The sequence below is a fragment of the Lucilia cuprina genome, chromosome 3, assembly GCF_022045245.1.
Source record: "Lucilia cuprina isolate Lc7/37 chromosome 3, ASM2204524v1, whole genome shotgun sequence".
Classification (NCBI taxonomy): Eukaryota; Metazoa; Arthropoda; class Insecta; order Diptera; family Calliphoridae; genus Lucilia; species Lucilia cuprina.
The window spans coordinates 64,377,697-64,394,880 of record NC_060951.1 but is presented as its reverse complement, the minus strand read 5'-3'; the positions used below and the strand labels follow the sequence as shown (position 1 = coordinate 64,394,880).

General features: G+C 27.1%; 1 protein-coding gene across 2 annotated transcripts; it reads left to right on the top strand.

The window, feature by feature from the left end:
- The first annotated feature begins 1,965 nt into the window (after positions 1–1,965).
- On the top strand, positions 1,966–16,203 carry LOC124419112 (monocarboxylate transporter 10-like). 2 transcript variants are annotated; one of them, XM_046947488.1, is made up of 2 exons: positions 1,966–2,026; positions 15,601–16,203. In XM_046947488.1, the coding sequence occupies exon 2, from the start codon at positions 15,985–15,987 to the stop codon at positions 16,177–16,179; it is 195 nt and encodes a 64-aa protein (XP_046803444.1). In that variant the 5' UTR covers positions 1,966–2,026; positions 15,601–15,984; the 3' UTR covers positions 16,180–16,203. The 2 variants fall into 2 exon arrangements, with proteins under 2 accessions (XP_046803444.1, XP_046803445.1); XM_046947489.1 differs by lacking the exon at positions 1,966–2,026 and adding an exon at positions 4,668–4,807.
- Positions 16,204–17,184: the final 981 nt, after the last annotated feature.

Sequence of the window (17,184 nt, the reverse complement as noted above, 5' to 3'; positions counted from 1 at the left end):
GTTGGTTAGTTAGTTAGTTAGTTAGTTAGTTAGTTAGTTAGTTAGTTAGTTAGTTAGTTAGTTAGTTAGTTAGTTAGTTAGTTAGTTGGTTAGTTAGTTAGTTAGTTATTAAACCACGCCTAATGGCTGTAATTCGTAACGCTAAACATGGGTTAATTATCGCAATAATCAATCAATTGTTTTCGTGCATTAAATGTTAAAAATAACACACGTGTTCTACAAAGTAAACATGATTGTTTTACAACAGTTTTGTAAAATCATATTGAAAATATTATTCAACGACCACCAGCAAACTTAATGTAAATTTTAAAAGATTACTTTATGAACTTAGATGAACTTTTATTTTTTGTTGATTTTTTATAATAAAAAACAATATATTTTATTTAAATGCTTATTATCAACTTTTAATAGTAATAGTCGTCGTACATAATACTTATTCGTAAAATAACACATGTACCTAAAGAACTAATGATAGAATAATATACGCGTAAATAAATTTTTATTACCCCTTCTTGTTCCTCCAACTTCCATTAGCACTAAAGACAATAACAACAACCACAAAGGTTTTTTATCTATAGACTAAATATCAGTTGATATGTATGTATTAGGTAAATACTTATAAAATTAATAAAGATAAGCATAAAATGTATTTGTTTGTATAAGTGTTTATCAGCTGATAATAAAGAGAAAAGTTAAATATTTGGAATTGAAGTGGACTCGCATAATTTATAAATTAGCACGAGGTTTATAAGGAAATTAAAAAAAGTTAATGGCTTAATTCCTTTTAAAACAATAACAACGATAAGAGAAGTTATTTATTACATAAAGAAAGAGAGAAAAAACTGCATTGTTTTAGTGAAAATAATAACCAAAATACCTAATAAATGTTTTTTTTAGCAAACAACAAGTGAAACTAATATAAGAAAAATAAGAAAAAAAAATAAATAAAATATAATTTTGTTTTTGTTGTTTTTATTTATTTTTTTATTGAACTGATAAGAAATAAGACTGTTGTTGTTATTGTTATGTTTCGCCCGAAAACTTAAGCAATAAACATTTTATTAAAGAGAGTCGTTCATTTTTTTCTGCTCATTAATATAATTTAATTTGTTATTGCATTTTACTTGCGGTATAATATTTATGCAAGAGTATGAGTGTTTACAATTACTTTTTATGCTCCCATTACTCATACTCACCATTGTTTTGGGGTCTACTATGGGGAGTATTTACATGAGTATCAAATACACATGTTCTATTATAGTTTGTACTACATTTAGCAATAGTAATTATCAATGATAATTGCTATATTATTAAGAGATTATAGAGCGTAATAAAGAGATTCTTATACCAATTCCGTTATCAATTGATACTCTTTAGATTTTTATTATCATAGAGAATGAATATTGTATTTTTGTTATCAATTCTTGGTACTCTCACTCTCCATTAAAATAAAATCTAAAGAAAACAACAAAAAAATATAAAGTAAAATTGAACAAAACAAAAAAATACATATTCCTTTTTATCAACCAGTCGCATACAACATCAATTTCAGTTCTTAAACGGCGTTTAAACGCGCTGCACACAATAATTTTGTTTTACTTAAAAAAAAAACGTGGTTTATAAATAAATATTTTTTTACCAACAAAAAAAAAGAAACATAAAAATTAAAATAATCTTTTAAGTGCCCAACTAAGTAAATTACGCGTATTTAAGTGAAATTTTGTATTTATTATTTCAATTAACAAATATTTCATATACAAAGTGTTAATTCCATTAAAAATCTAAAGTTAATACATTTTGTAGGCGCTCTAAATTTAAAAAAATATATATTCAAAAAAATATTCATTCAATAAATTTTAGTTCAATAACAAGTGCTTTAATGAATTTATTTACTAAATAATTAAAAAAATAAACAACGTGTAAATGTAAATTCTAAATATAAATATATTTATATTTTAATACGTAAAATATATATTAAACAATAAAGATTACAAATACAAATAAAACAACTACATCATAATTCATGGTAATTATTAAATAGTTAATAGTCTCTCGTTTACAAATAAAAAAGTTTTATTTGTTTAATATTATTATTCTATTATTAGTATTATTTTTAAAACGCTTTGTAAAATGTAGAGCATAACTATAAAAAAATTATTATTATTTTTTTTTTTAATAATGTGTGAATTTTTATTTCAATTTATTGTTAACTGAAGCCATGGCTTATGATAAATGTAAGAAATTTTCGCGCTCTTTTTTTATACAGAAGCCAAATTATAAAATTACGCTTGTCAAAAATTTCAATAAGTTATAGTTGAGTAGAGACATTAGCAAAATTCTTTAAAACGAAATTTTAATTTTTTTAAAATTGCATTTTTATTTTTAATTAGGTTTCAAATATATTTTTTACGAATATTTAATAATTTAATGCATAAAATGTATATCAAATAAATAGTATTTCAAATACCTTTCTTTTCATATACATATGTACATATTGTCTATAAATGTAAACTTACTATAGAAGATTTAATAAATTCAAAAATTTGGGAACTTTAGACAATTATTTTAAACAAACAGGCTTTCAATCAGAGGGACATGCCTAAATTGACTTTGCTATATATGTATAAGAAATCAGAATATAATAGCGTAACAAGCTACAAATGCAAAATATACATAGTCAAGCTATAAAATTTTAAAGTATCCTTTGATGTAGTCTGCACTATTCAAACAATTGTCCATAATATAGCCACACTATAGCCAATCTATAGTCCAGACTATAGTCAAGTCTATATTCCAGACTATTGTCAAGTCTATTTTCCACACAATAGTCAAGTCTATTGTCCACATAATAGTCAAGTCTATTGTTCACACAATAGACAAGTCTATAGTCCAGACTATGGTCAAGTCTATAGTCCAGACTATAGTCAAGTCTATAGTCCAGACTATAGTCAAGTCTACAGTCCAGAATATACTCAAGTCTATAGTGCAGACTATAGTCAAGTCCGTAGTCCAGACTATAGTCATGTCTATGGTCCAGACTATAGTCAAGTCTATAGTCCAGACTATAGTCAAGTCTATATTCCAGACTATAGTCAAGTCTATAGTCCAGACTATAGTCAAGTTTATAGTCCAGACTATAGTCAAGTCTATAATCCAGAATATAGTCAAGACTATAGTCCCGACTATAATCAAGACTATAATCCAGACTATAGTCAAGTCTATAGTCAAGTCTATAGTCAAGTCTATCGTCAAGTCTATAGTCAATACTATAGTCCAGACTATAGTCAAGTCTATAGTCCAGACTGTAGTCCAAACTATAGTCAAGTCTAAAGTCCAGACTATAGTCATGTCTATAGTCCAGACTATAGTCATGTCTATAGTCAAGACTATAGTCAAGTCTATAGTCCAGACTTTAGTCAAGTCTATAGTCCAGACTATAGTGAAGTCTACAGTTCAAACTATAGTCAAGTTGATATTCTAGACTATAGTCATATACATAGTAAAAAATATATTCTAGACTATAGCCTAGACTATGGTCAAGACTACAGTCAAGACTATTGTCAAGTCTATAGTCTAATATTCTTTATCAGACTGTAGCTTTTATTAAGATTGTAATCAAGCCTGTAGTAAAAAATACAGTCTATATCCTGTAGTCAAGGCTACAGTCATACTATGGCTAGACTATAGTCAAGATTATCATCTAGCATATAGTAAAGCAAATTATCCTGACTATAGCAGTGACTTTGGTCAAGACTATGTTCAAGCCATGACTCCATATAGCCCACACTATAGTCAAAACTTTAGCACGTACCATAGTAAAAGCTATACTCGATAGCATATAGTCAAGGCTACAGTTAATACTATAGATAGACTATAACCTCGACAATTGCCAAGGATATAGTGCAAAATGTAATCAAATCTTAACTCCAGTTTTCTCAAGTATAGTCTATTCTATATTCAAGTCTATGACTATCGAATAACTTGGACTATATTGAGAACTATAGTCCAGACTATAACACACATACACACACACACATGTAGGCTATAGACCAGACAATATCCAAGAAAAAAGTCATGACTAAATACCAAGCGAGCTTAGAATATAGTCAAGACTATATTTTAGTATAGACTTTTATCTAAACTATTGCAATAATATCTTTCGATTTGAAATGAACTAAGTATATGTGATAGCATTACAAATGACCAAAGTTCTATTATTTCCCAACTATGCATTACAAATTTTATTTAATAGATAATTCGTTTTTTTTTATTTACAAATTCAAAACAAAAACAATATTTATTTACATACATACATATTTAGTTAATCTCTAATAATGACTAATAATCATACATATTTTTTTTTATTTTTTAATTTCAAAGCGAAAATATAAAAACTTTTTAATAACAAATAAATACAAAATTATAGCCTCAGACAAAGAAACATTATGCAAAAAAAAGTAATAATATTATTGTGAATAATATTATTGAAAATTTATTTAAAAAAATATATATATATTAAAACGTCATCAAATGTAGGTCACTGAACTTTGTGAATCGAAAAAATGCATTCACACAAAAAAAAAACAAGAACAATATTGCTTAAGACAAAAACAAATAAATAAGTGAATTGAGGCAGAAGTGTGACCAATTTAAAACTATAACACAAAGTAAAAAAACAATATTAAATTAAAAAATAAACATGTTTTATTGTTAAACACATTAAATAAACGTGACACCTGTTGAATCTAAGTAAAAAATAAGGTGCTTTAGTATATAGAAAAAAAAACAGATATATTGACTTTTAAAGGTAAATAGGGGAATGTGATGTATAATTATAGTAATAAATTAAATGTTATTTAAAAACAAATATAACATTTTTATAGCAAATTTTATTATAGTTTTTATGATAAAATCCTAACTGAATTCTTTTTCTTTTAAAGAAATTTTACGGAAAAGGAAACAATTTAAAAGCTGGACATTTAACGAATTGACTACTTGACACTTCTTTGCAACATTTACACTATTAAACATTTTATAAAAAAAAATAATTTTGCTATAAAATTTATTCAACATTTTCTTTGTTTCTTTCATTCGTTAATGGAAGTTGAAGTTTTTCCTGAAATAAAAATTTAAAACAAAGAAATCATTTTCAAGTAAATAATAGATTCAATAAATTTTAAACTAAAAACAACAATGTAAACAAAACTTTTTCTATTACAGTACAAAAAAAAACAACAAAGAGTTTTGTAATATTTAATAAAACAAATGATAAACAGTTTTTTAAATTTATTCTAAATAAACTGAAAATGTCAGGAAATTAAAAAAAATAAATTATTATATTTTTTACAATTACAAGATAAAATTTATAATAATTTATATTTTAACTTTAAACCAATATCCCAGCAAAAGTATTTAATGATTTTTTTGTACAAATTGTCACTTTAAGCATTACCAAACACCAATGGAATCACTACTGTTGTAGTTAACAACTGAACTAGGATAACTACCTAAGTTCAGGATAAGTTAGCTGTCAGTCCATTTAATAGGGTTTTTTTGAAAATTATATATTTCCTTTTATTTACTAAAGATCATTTACTATTTATTCCCAAATGAGTGTTGGGTATATCAACAGCTGTTTCTAGTATAATATTTTTTGTAAATACATTTTAGTTAATTTTTATTTTCTTTGTTAACAAACACATTTTATTTACATTCTACTTGCATTACATATACATACATACGTACATACATACATACATACCACCCTCTATTTTTTTTTATTTTGTTTGTTTTTTGGTTTCTTCGATCTTTTGTTTATATTTTTTATATTGTTTTGTTTGGTGTTTTTCGATTTTGTTTTTTCTTGTTCTGGTTTTATTTTTTGATATAAACAAAAGAGCCAAAACAAAAAATATTTCGATTTTTTTAATATCGTAGTGCTATTTTGTGGACGTTTTATATAAATAAATTTTGATATTCAAATTATTTATGTTCTTTTTTTAAAACCTACACTGAAATAATATGTTGTGTTTGGTTGGTACAAGAGTTTGTACAATACAATATTTTCTGAAATTTTATATTGATAATATTCGAATTATTTTCAAGTTTAAAATGTTAACCTAGTCTGCATACACCTGAATTCTCCAAAAGAACAGACAGAAGAATGCGGCACAATTAAATTTTATAAAAATTAAATGATCTTATATAACTGACATACATAAAATCATCCACCAAATTTAATGGGTATCTTCTCATGTTTGTCCCTGGCCCAGTCGACGATCCACCGTGCTGATGGGGATAGAGGCAGCTACCTGAATCCGTGGCCTAGAAATTTTATGAAAGTCTCTTTCATAGTCAATAAGTTGCTTAAACATACGAACTAACGTAAAATTCAAAATAAATGCTTAATATTGAAAATTAATTTTTTTCATAACTGGTATATAATATCTTCTTACTTTATCTACCCTTTATCTACGTCTGTCTGGCTGTCTATCTGTCTTTTGGATATTCGAAATCCTTAAAAATAACAGAGTGGATAAAACCATATCCGTTTATCGTATATGGTGGATAGGTCTGTATGTTGGCTCCGCGGGAACATGTTACCTTGATGACCCTTCTCATCTTATGCATCTATAACTCTACCGGCACATTAAACTAGTGATAATCAAGGCCTTTCCTTGGAAATAATGTGACATCGTGTCAAACCAAAGCACCCCGAACATGTTACCATGATCTACCTCATCTTAGTTTTTTCGCAAGCATATTGAAAATAGGGGCTACTATTAAGTAATGATCAAGACCATTTCTTTAATAATTCGATATTCGGTTAGACCAAAGCACTAGATAATCTGATACTACGGGTCCACAGGACTGACTTGTCAGTTGGTTGAAGTTAGTTCCTGATCCATGTATTGGCTGTTTATTAAAACAAATTCCCGGTAAAATATAATGTTCGAGATAATTTTCTGTTACCGCCCCTAGGGTATAGTATCCACTGAAATAAGTCCTTTCAATTGAATATGAATCCGTCTCATTAGTGTTCTTGTGCAACTTTAAGAGGTTAAGGAATGCACCGATGTGAGTCTTTATATGATGATTATGTATAGTATCAATAGGGAGTTTTCATCTGATCTTGATCCCGGCCCATCTATTGGTTCTAATCCACTGATTGCCATTACCTATGTAATGGGACTATTATGGCAAGAGATTAGATATATTGAATACTTGAACAATGTGCTTGTATATGGACCCGTAAAACCACGTACAAAGATTGACACTTGGGGAATCGTTAAAGAAGCTCACCCTAAAAAAGCCATTGTGAAATAATGTCGCCAAGGCAAGTGTTCACATAAAGCACTTCGATTTTCAAAAGACCCCAGAGATCTCTAGAAGAGTACAGATTATTATTTGAAAAATGTCGAGTTTTGGATTATATTATATTCAATATTATATTTCAATATAACAAACATCATTACGAACTCAATATACCTTTTCATTATATAGATGTAGTGGAGATCATTCACATTTGGTAAAGTGTTTCTTCTCATGTAGCTCTTAGTACTCGCGTTAAGTACTGGCTAATAAAAAGTTTACTGTAGACTTTTTTTATTTAAATAGAAAACTTATTTCTATATATAGTGTATATAAAAAGTTCTGGCATTCCCTCAAACTAAAATACTAATTTATCATATTAAACATACAAATGTATGTGAAAACATATTTTCAAGAAAAAATATAGGTCAAACTAAAATATGTACTTCAAACTGATGGGAAAAATAAACAAATGTCGCCAGCAAAAGTTGAAAATAACATAAAAGAAAAACAATTTTGAAATACATATTTAAACAAATGGCCCCAAAATCTTCAATGCTATATAACTTACAGATTTCATTTATAAATCTGCAAATATTTAAAGGTTAATATAAAAGTTAAAACCTCCTAACTAACATATTTTATTAAACGTGATTTAATATTGTAAATCATATTTTAAACTATAGATAAATGGATTTGAAATACAACGTGTTAGTTAAATGCTGTCAACCTTTCAGAAGCGATATACTTTTACTGAATGACAAGTCCCTCTTCTAAGAATTATTCAAACTAAACTCTGTTACCGGTTTCTTTCAAACAAAATTTAATGAAAACAAACACGTGCCTCATTAAAAAGCATAATTATTTCTGCTTATTAGTTATGTGACATCATAATTTAAATATTTTTTTCTATTGAAATATTTTTTTATAAATATGAAGGGTATTAAGAAATTTTGTTTGACCAATTTGATCAATGGTTTTACAATTTGTTTTATTTTGCTATTTACTTTATATTATAATGTATTTGTATGTTAAAAGTTCATTGACAACTTATGGTGGTGATTTTATAGAACAAGTTCAATGTCATGGGAAAATGTTAAAAGAATTTTAATTTATATTATAGGTGGCAAAGTTTTTTTCTTAAAATTTATTGCAATCAAAATCTTAAGCCAAAAATAAAATCATCATATAAGTAAAAATGTTTGTTGTCGTATTATTAATGAAAGAATTCATTAACTTAAAGAATAAAATGAAATGAGAATTAATTGTTTGCTGGGACCTAAAAAAAATCTGTATCGATGTCTGCTAATTTGTTTGAGTGTTTTCTCAATTTGTTTCTTATAATTTCAGCGGCATTTTATTTATTTTTGCATTATCTCTTTAATTGTTCAAGTGAAATAATTTTATATTACAGAGCAATATGTAAATAAAAGATTTATTTTGTGTCGCTTGTAAAATCTTAAAATACTTTTTATTTAAAATAATGCTTTACTATTTCCTTTTTTTAGATTATTTTAAATGTTTTTTTTCTAATTATTATGTATTAGTCATGCGTTTGGCATGTAATTACAATGATTCTGTGTGAATTTGGTGTTTATAAGAGAGTGGCATATCTACACCATTTTCAATTGTTTGCAGAAATTTCCAATAACAATATGCGACAGAGTACTATATAATACCAAGCGAAAATAGGAATACCTGGGAACTTAGTTTAACTAATTGCATTTAAGCCAGCATTGCATTTATCCAGATTTCCACTTTCAGAAAAGTAGGATCATCTACTTTCGTTTATTTTGACTCACTGTGTTATATGTATATCCAGTAGTTATTTGTAATGTCATCATCGTGTGAAAAGAATGAGTTGAAATGTTAATGAATAAGTAGCGGCTTATTATTATATTAACTTGGTGATGACATTGACCACGCTCGCTTACAAGTAGGGAGTTTATTAAGTACTTCTTACGTGTTTTGTAAGTAATTTCGTTTTTGACACAAAAAAAATATTTTTTCCGTTTTTGTTAAAAACTACATTCTAAAACACTCTATTTGTTTTACTAGACTTCTTATAAATAATGCAGGCGGTATGTAATAATAACTAATATGTAAGTTCTTAAATTAACACAAATCATTATCATGTTGATTAATGACAAAAATATTTTTTTTTTTCACTTAAAATTCAAATTTTTCACTAAACATCTGATTAAATTAAATGTTATATAGTCAAAGACAGTGAATGTCTAAGTGCTTAACGTGAACACCTAACTAGACGGCCTCATTACGGTCTACCACGCGCCCCTGACTCCTTCTATGTAGAAATCAGGTGGCAATCTTTGTACATGGCTGTGCTGGTTCATGTACTAGCACTTTCCTGAAGAACGTAAGCTTTCTAAACTCTAGTAATTGAAGCCCCGTTGCGAAATGACACACAGCATGGGGTCAATCCCAATGCATACCTTGACAAGGAAAAATCAATCACTGGTCTAAAGTCAATAGCAGAATCAACCCCAACACCGGACGGTGATCACCCTGTTGATGTCATGAATGGTTGCATTAACTAGAATGCAATCTCCATTAATTAATGACCTATTCCAGTGATCCTCTTAACCTCTTAAAGCCCACGCAACCACGCTACTAAGATGGCTATCTTATTTCGGAAACAGCACCTAGAGACATATTTGGTAGTCTGGATACCCAGTCTCTTTATGTCGAGATAATGTGACAAAGAATATTAGAATTTCCAAAGTAAATTTATACTTATTGTCTGGAACAAGTACTTCCCGTACGTAAGAGGTATAATGTATTAGTATAATGTCGGACAGAGCTCAAGTGCTCTCGTAACTAGCTAACCGATGAGCCAGAATATATGGTGCTCTGGTTCGACCCCAAGCCAAATATTTCTAAGAAAATACATTTGATATCATCTCTTTATACTCCAAGGAGACTAGAGGTCCCTGGGATATAACAATAACACATAGATGGAGATTTCATCAAGGAAACATGGCCCCGGGATGTGAGCCAGAGATCAAAAGAGCTCTTTTACAATTTCTGATTTATAACAACAACAATTTCATATCTTTTATATACAGTAAAAACCGCTACTATGGATTTAATACACTTTTGTTTCAGCAAACATGAGTGATATATTAAAAATTTTAATTTACTTACTTTTTCCTCTCCAAAATGTTAAACTCGAAATAATCTAAAAGTGAACGCGTCAGTTAGTTGATGAGATCAAAAGTTTATCAAAAAATCTCGTGACATAAATCAGTAACTATAGTTGTTTTAGCAAAATATGAATAGTATAAAGCATGTTCTATTTACTTAAACAAAAGAAATAAAAGTTTACATTAACTTAAAGATTATTTCTCAAAAAAGAAAACTATTAACCCCTTAAGTACCCAGAAAACATATTTTATATCCGTCATATTTGAACCAATGAAAGGGTATTAATACTAAAGAAAAAACGGTTCCAAAATGTTCAGCTACCTGTCTAACTGTTCTTTTTTGTCCAGTTCTTTAATTCCAATACAAATCATCTCTTACATTCTTGTCCCTGGCATTATGAACTTTATGCATAATTTTATATTTTCCTTATATTTTTTTTGCAATTTATTTTCATTGCTCCATAAATAGACTATTGACCTTTGTAAAATAATAAAAGAAATAATTTGATTATAATAAATAAATTAACTGTATGTGTTCGTATTTTATTACGTTATTAAAATTTCAATTAAAATTTTGCCTATTTAAACAATAATTTCTATTGTTCTGTTTGGTTTTTGCTGATAAAAAGAAATTATGGAATATTTGTATAGCAAAAAAAAACATATATAATTTAATAAATTATATTTTTAAAGATTAAACAAATTTAAGTATATTTTTTTAAAATGTACTTTTTGTTATTATAAATATCACGTGCTTTAAGGTACTTTGGCTTTCGTAGAAATCCTAAATGAGCGGCATATAATGGGGATTTTATGTCAAGTAACTTAACTTTTGAAACCGATGTCTTTTGATCGGTATGAAATTTTTTCAACAAAATTTGTCAAGAATTCTATAAGTTACAGTGGGCGAAAGTGTGATATTTTTGCATAACATATGTTTCGTCTCATTTTAACTATGGTTTTATAATACCTATGGTTTTTAGAAAAATATTTTCAACATTTTTGGAATAAAGAAATAATTGGGTGTAGGGTATGTTAGATTCGATACAGTCGAATATACCGCTCTTGTTTAATGCTTCGTTTAATTATATATTTTATTTCAAAACTACATTTTATTTATTTTAAAAATGGAATTAGTGTTTTTTATATATTGTTAACACGTGCCAAAAGTTTGTTTATTTTGTGTATTTTTATTTTATTACACCCCTACACCTTCGTTTGAAAGGTATATAAAGGTTTGTCATTCCATTTGTAATTACCACAATATTGTGTTCTAAATCTATAAAGCATATATATTCTACATCCTTATGAATAGTGGATTCGATTTAGCAGTGTCCATCTAAGTATATACAGACAGATCTATCATTCTATATATCTGTCGATCTGTTAAAATAAATTTACTGAAGATCACAGTTTTTAATAAATGATTTCGCGTAATTTTCAATTAAAAATAAGCAAAATATATGCATAAAACGGAGATACTAGGAAGTAGATTGTACTTACATAACAACTTTGATTTACTGCCTTCATTACATATAAGCACTCTTATAATGACTAACATATAATCAGTTATTCTGAGTTATAACTGAGTGATCTCAAGCTAGCAACTGTTTTTTAAACTTTAAAATTATTTATTTCTGAATGACTACTGCTTAGTTATGAGTACGAATACAAACTTATGAACAAGAGGCAGAGGTTCGTATTTTGTGTGAGCATTTTTTGTACCTAAAACAATATTTTAACTCTCCATTTGTAAGTACTTATATGAGTGTTTATTTTAAGCGAATGTGGTAAGTACTTGCCTTCAATGTTATCGCCGAGTTAAAATATTTATAAAATACGAAATAGCAGCTTTTTCAAACACACTTCGTAGGGTATATAAGAATCGGCAAAGACGAATATAAACATCCTTACTTATTTTGAATTAATTTTGATTTTTTTATTTACTTTTTATAAATAGAATTTAAAGTGTAAATATTTGCAAAAACGACATCAAAAAGCCATAAAAACAAAATAATTTTAACACTTTGTTTGCCAATTTTTAACAATTTAAAGCAAAGACAAAATAAACAATTAAAAAAAGTACACTGTTTCCGTAAACAACAAACTGTTAACAACATATTAATCAATATATAATTAAAAATTTATGATTTTTTTTTCAAATATTGTTCCAAAAACTGATAACGTCTATAACAATGTCTGAGATTAGTAAATTCTACCTGTTGCCACATAATAGTTCTTTATCAAAAAATTAATAATTTTTAAACTTTATCGTTAAGTATTTAATAAAGATTCTTGGAAATAAATTTATTTAACTACAATAAAGATTAATTTGGAATGTTAAACAACAGTCTATTAGCAATTTATTCGATTTATTTACAATCTACAAAGTATTTAAACTTTATTTACAACTAATAACAATTTTGTTACAGAAATTACAACATTTATCACAAAATAAACAATTCTAAATATGTCAGACCAAATCAAACACATGTTTCTCAAGTAAAACATGTGCTTATTAATTTTTGTTTGTGTAGCAAATTCAAAGCCCTTCAGATAAATGTACTAAATCAAAAATCACACTTGACAACACATAGGTGGCCCATTATTGGTAGCTGTTATTAGAATAAATAATTTTTCATTTGAAGAGGTGTTAAATAAATTTTACTTTTTTCGACCAATAAAATAAAAATGCTTAAAAAGTCTGGTTTTTTTGCTTGTTTCCAAGATAATTATATAATTTTATCAAATCAAAAGATTATTATAAAGTGCTTTTTATGATCGTTATTATATGATAAAAGTATTAAGTCTACTTTATGCTGAAATAAACTGCAAAATATTTGGATTTTGTGAGGAAATAACCATGTGGTACTAAAAAAGTACGGTTTGGTAACACTCACTAAGAAAAAATAGCAGAAATATATTTTATAGTCTAGTCTATAGTCTAGTCTATAGTCTAGTCTATAGTCTAGTCTATAGTCTAGTCTATAGTCTAGTCTATAGTCTAGTCTATAGTCTAGTCTATAGTCTATTCTATAGTCTAGTCTATAGTCTAGTCTATAGTCTAGTCTATAGTCTAGTCTATAGTCTAGTCTATAGTCTACTTTATATTTTTGTTGTATTGAAAATTTGAGTTTTCCATGCCTGGTTGTCTATTTATACTGAGTAATAATGGAATGGAAATTTGAAGTATTTTTATCACAAGATAAAACCATAAATTTTAATAATTCTTTACTAAAATATTTTACTTTATAAAAAGATTAGAAATAAATTTGGAAAAATTTTGGGCAAAAACCCCATTATGCTATTTGTTGAAAGATAAGACAATTTGGTCCAGAATTAAAAATAATATATGTTTTTTTATATTTGACATCCTCTAACAGTTATTTATTTCTTCACCATGCAAGATCAGCAAAGGCGCCAACTTTTCAAAAGAAGTTCAATTGACAAAAGCATGCCGCGATCTGAAGAGCAATCTTAAGAAATAAGAAAGATTTTTTGTTGTTTTGACATTTTCAATTTATAAGTAAATTAATGGTAAAGAACACAAATTAAATAATGACAAGTATTCTCTCTTGTAATAATAATAACAAAAAAACTAAAACGAAAGTTTATATTTCTGAGGGGGATAATCTTATATTAATTTAAAATATAAAGTTCAACGTTCTAGCATTTGCTCAGGGTTTTTACTCTAAACGATAATTAGTTGTTTATAATTTTTGTAAATAAAAACATACATTTTTGAAACTGTTTAATTAATATTTTAAATTTATTTAGATTACTTTACATTTCAGTTTAGTTTTATTTTGGCAAATATTAGCAATTTATATTAACATTAAAAATTTTAATATTAATATTTAAAATTTTGTGATTATTATCGTTTTAAATGAAACTAAAAAAATTACGCCTTAAATATTTTAAATATTTTTAAAGCATTGAAAAATAATTGTCACACTATAATTTCAAAGCGTTTTTATTGTGATTTTTAAAGCATTTTTTAATTATTAGCACAGGTTTAATATAATTTAGTTTTACCCATTTACAGATTATGCACTGGACTTTGTTTAGAATTTGAATAGATTTTGACAAGATTTTAAATATACTTTGAGCAGACTATGACCAGAATACGACTTGTCTTTGACTTGACTTTGATTGAACTTTGACGAGACTTTTACTAAACTTTGACTAGATTTCGCCGAGACATTGACTAGACTTTGACTAGACTTTGACTAGACTTTGACTAGACTTTGACTAGACTTTGACTAGACATTGACTAGACTTTGACTAGACTTTGACTAGACTTTGACTAGACTTTGACTAGACTTTGACTAGACTTTGACTAGACTTTGACTAGACTTTGACTAGACTTTGATTAGACTTTGACTAGACTTTAACTAGACATTGACTAGACTTTGACTAGACTTTGACTAGACTTTGACTAGACTATAACTAGACTTTGACTAGGCTTTGACTAGACTTTAACTAGACTTTGACTAGACTTTTACTAGACTTTAACGAGACATTGACCAGACTTTAGTTAGATATTGACTAGACTTTGACTAGAGTTTAACTAGACTGTGGTCTAATAGTCTTTGACTATATATACTTTGATCAGATTTTGACTAGACTTCGTCTATATTTTGGCAAGATTGTGGCTAGTCTTTAATAAGAACTCAATTAGAGTGTAGACTGGCTAGAGCTAAACTAGGCTGTTGTTTAACACTGACTAGTCTTTGACAGAATTTTTTGCTAGACCTTAATTAATGTTTAACTAGACATTTTCTAGATTTTGAAAAGATCGACTAGACATGGACAATACATTGACTAGAGTCCGATTATATATTAAATAGATTTTTTTAGAATAGGCTTTGGCAGGACATTTACTAGAGTTTAACTACACTATGGTTAAACATTACATATACTTTGATTTGAAATAGATTTTTAATGTGACTAGACGAAGTCTTATTTAATTATACCATGACAAGAGTTTGTCTAAACTATAACTAGAGTAGACACTTGAATTATTTTTTAGATAGATGTTGTGTTTCCTATATACATTTTCTCATATCGTTTCTAATTGCAAATTAAAATTAATTTACAACTTTCCTCTTTTACTTCATTGCAGCTTTCAATAAAAAAGGAATTAAGAATATCCTGCAGCAACAGAAACTTAAGAAGTACAACTTGCAGAAGGATGAAATAAAATCAATAATTATATATAACTAATATTTTGTACATCAATAAACAAATGTATACACAAGAAATAGTCTAAAACACATGCATTGTAATAATATTGCTCAAGTCCATTGAATAAATCAAATCAATGACAAATTACAATTGCACATACATGTGATAAAGGATTTAAATTAGTTGGCAACATAGAAATATTAACAAATACTACCTCAAACACACATATTTAAATCCACTACAACTGCAAACATTCCATTTACAACAACAACTATCGGTTTCCAGTTCCCATAACACAAAAGAGAAAAAAACTACAAATAAAATGGTACATGCACCCTCAAAACGGAAATCAAATGGCTCCACCAACAACAATACCACAAATAAACATGAATATGAAATGGAATTATCGGAAAATACAGAATCACAGCAACCAGTGCCACCAGATGGTGGCTGGGGTTGGGTTGTCGTCTTTGGTTCATTTATGATCCACATTATAAGTGAGTATGAGTTGTTTTAAATAATCGATGATTTAAAATGATTCTTATCTCTAGAAAGAGATTTTACATTGAACTGAAAAAAAATTTATACTAAATATTTTTTATTAGAATTATTTGTGTAATCAATTCTTATTAATTAATTAAATAATCTTTGTTGTATTTCACAAAACTAATTGATTTGACGGAAGACAGTTGTTGATTTTTGATTTGTTTTGTTTTAGTAAATGATATAGGAGCTGTAAGAGAAGGAATGCTAACGAAAATAACTTCAACACTTAACGTTTTTTTAAGTAAAAAAACCAAATTAATTGTTATTATTTACATTTAGTTATTTCTACAATGAATACATCCAACATTTTTGTGAGGATCAAAGATATATAATTTATGTATTTTAAAAATAACAAAAATGTTTTATATTTAAACAATATCTAGTATTCATACATATTTAAATATGCAACCTTCCAAATTTATAAATAAATTTGTTAATTTAATGCATCAATTTAATACATTTACAACGTGTTGGCAACTTCCCTCAATATAAACACAATTCATTCCACGTTAACGATTTTGTTTCGCATTAATTAAATATGTGTTTAACAAAGGCTTTGTACAATATTTATTCTATAATCAATTCCAAAGTTTCTTTGTTCAGCAGATTTAACGTGTACTTTTTGTTTTTTCTTTCATAAAAATTCTTGCCAACAATTAGTTGTTGCACCTCAAGTTGCAAACAAGTTTTTAGTTGATACTTTTAGTTATTTATAATTAAAACATGAAATCATGTTAATGTCAATATTTAGCATTAGTTTAAAATTTAATTTTAAAATTCTTATTACGGGATTACAAAGCCAAATCATTATTATTAAAGGGTTCTCCGCTAAAAACGGCTAAAGACTATGACTAGACTGTGACTAGATTATAAACTATACTATAGACTAGACTATAGACTAGACTATAGACTAGACTATAGACTAGACTATAGACTAGACTATAGACTAGACTATAGACTAGACTATAGACTAGAC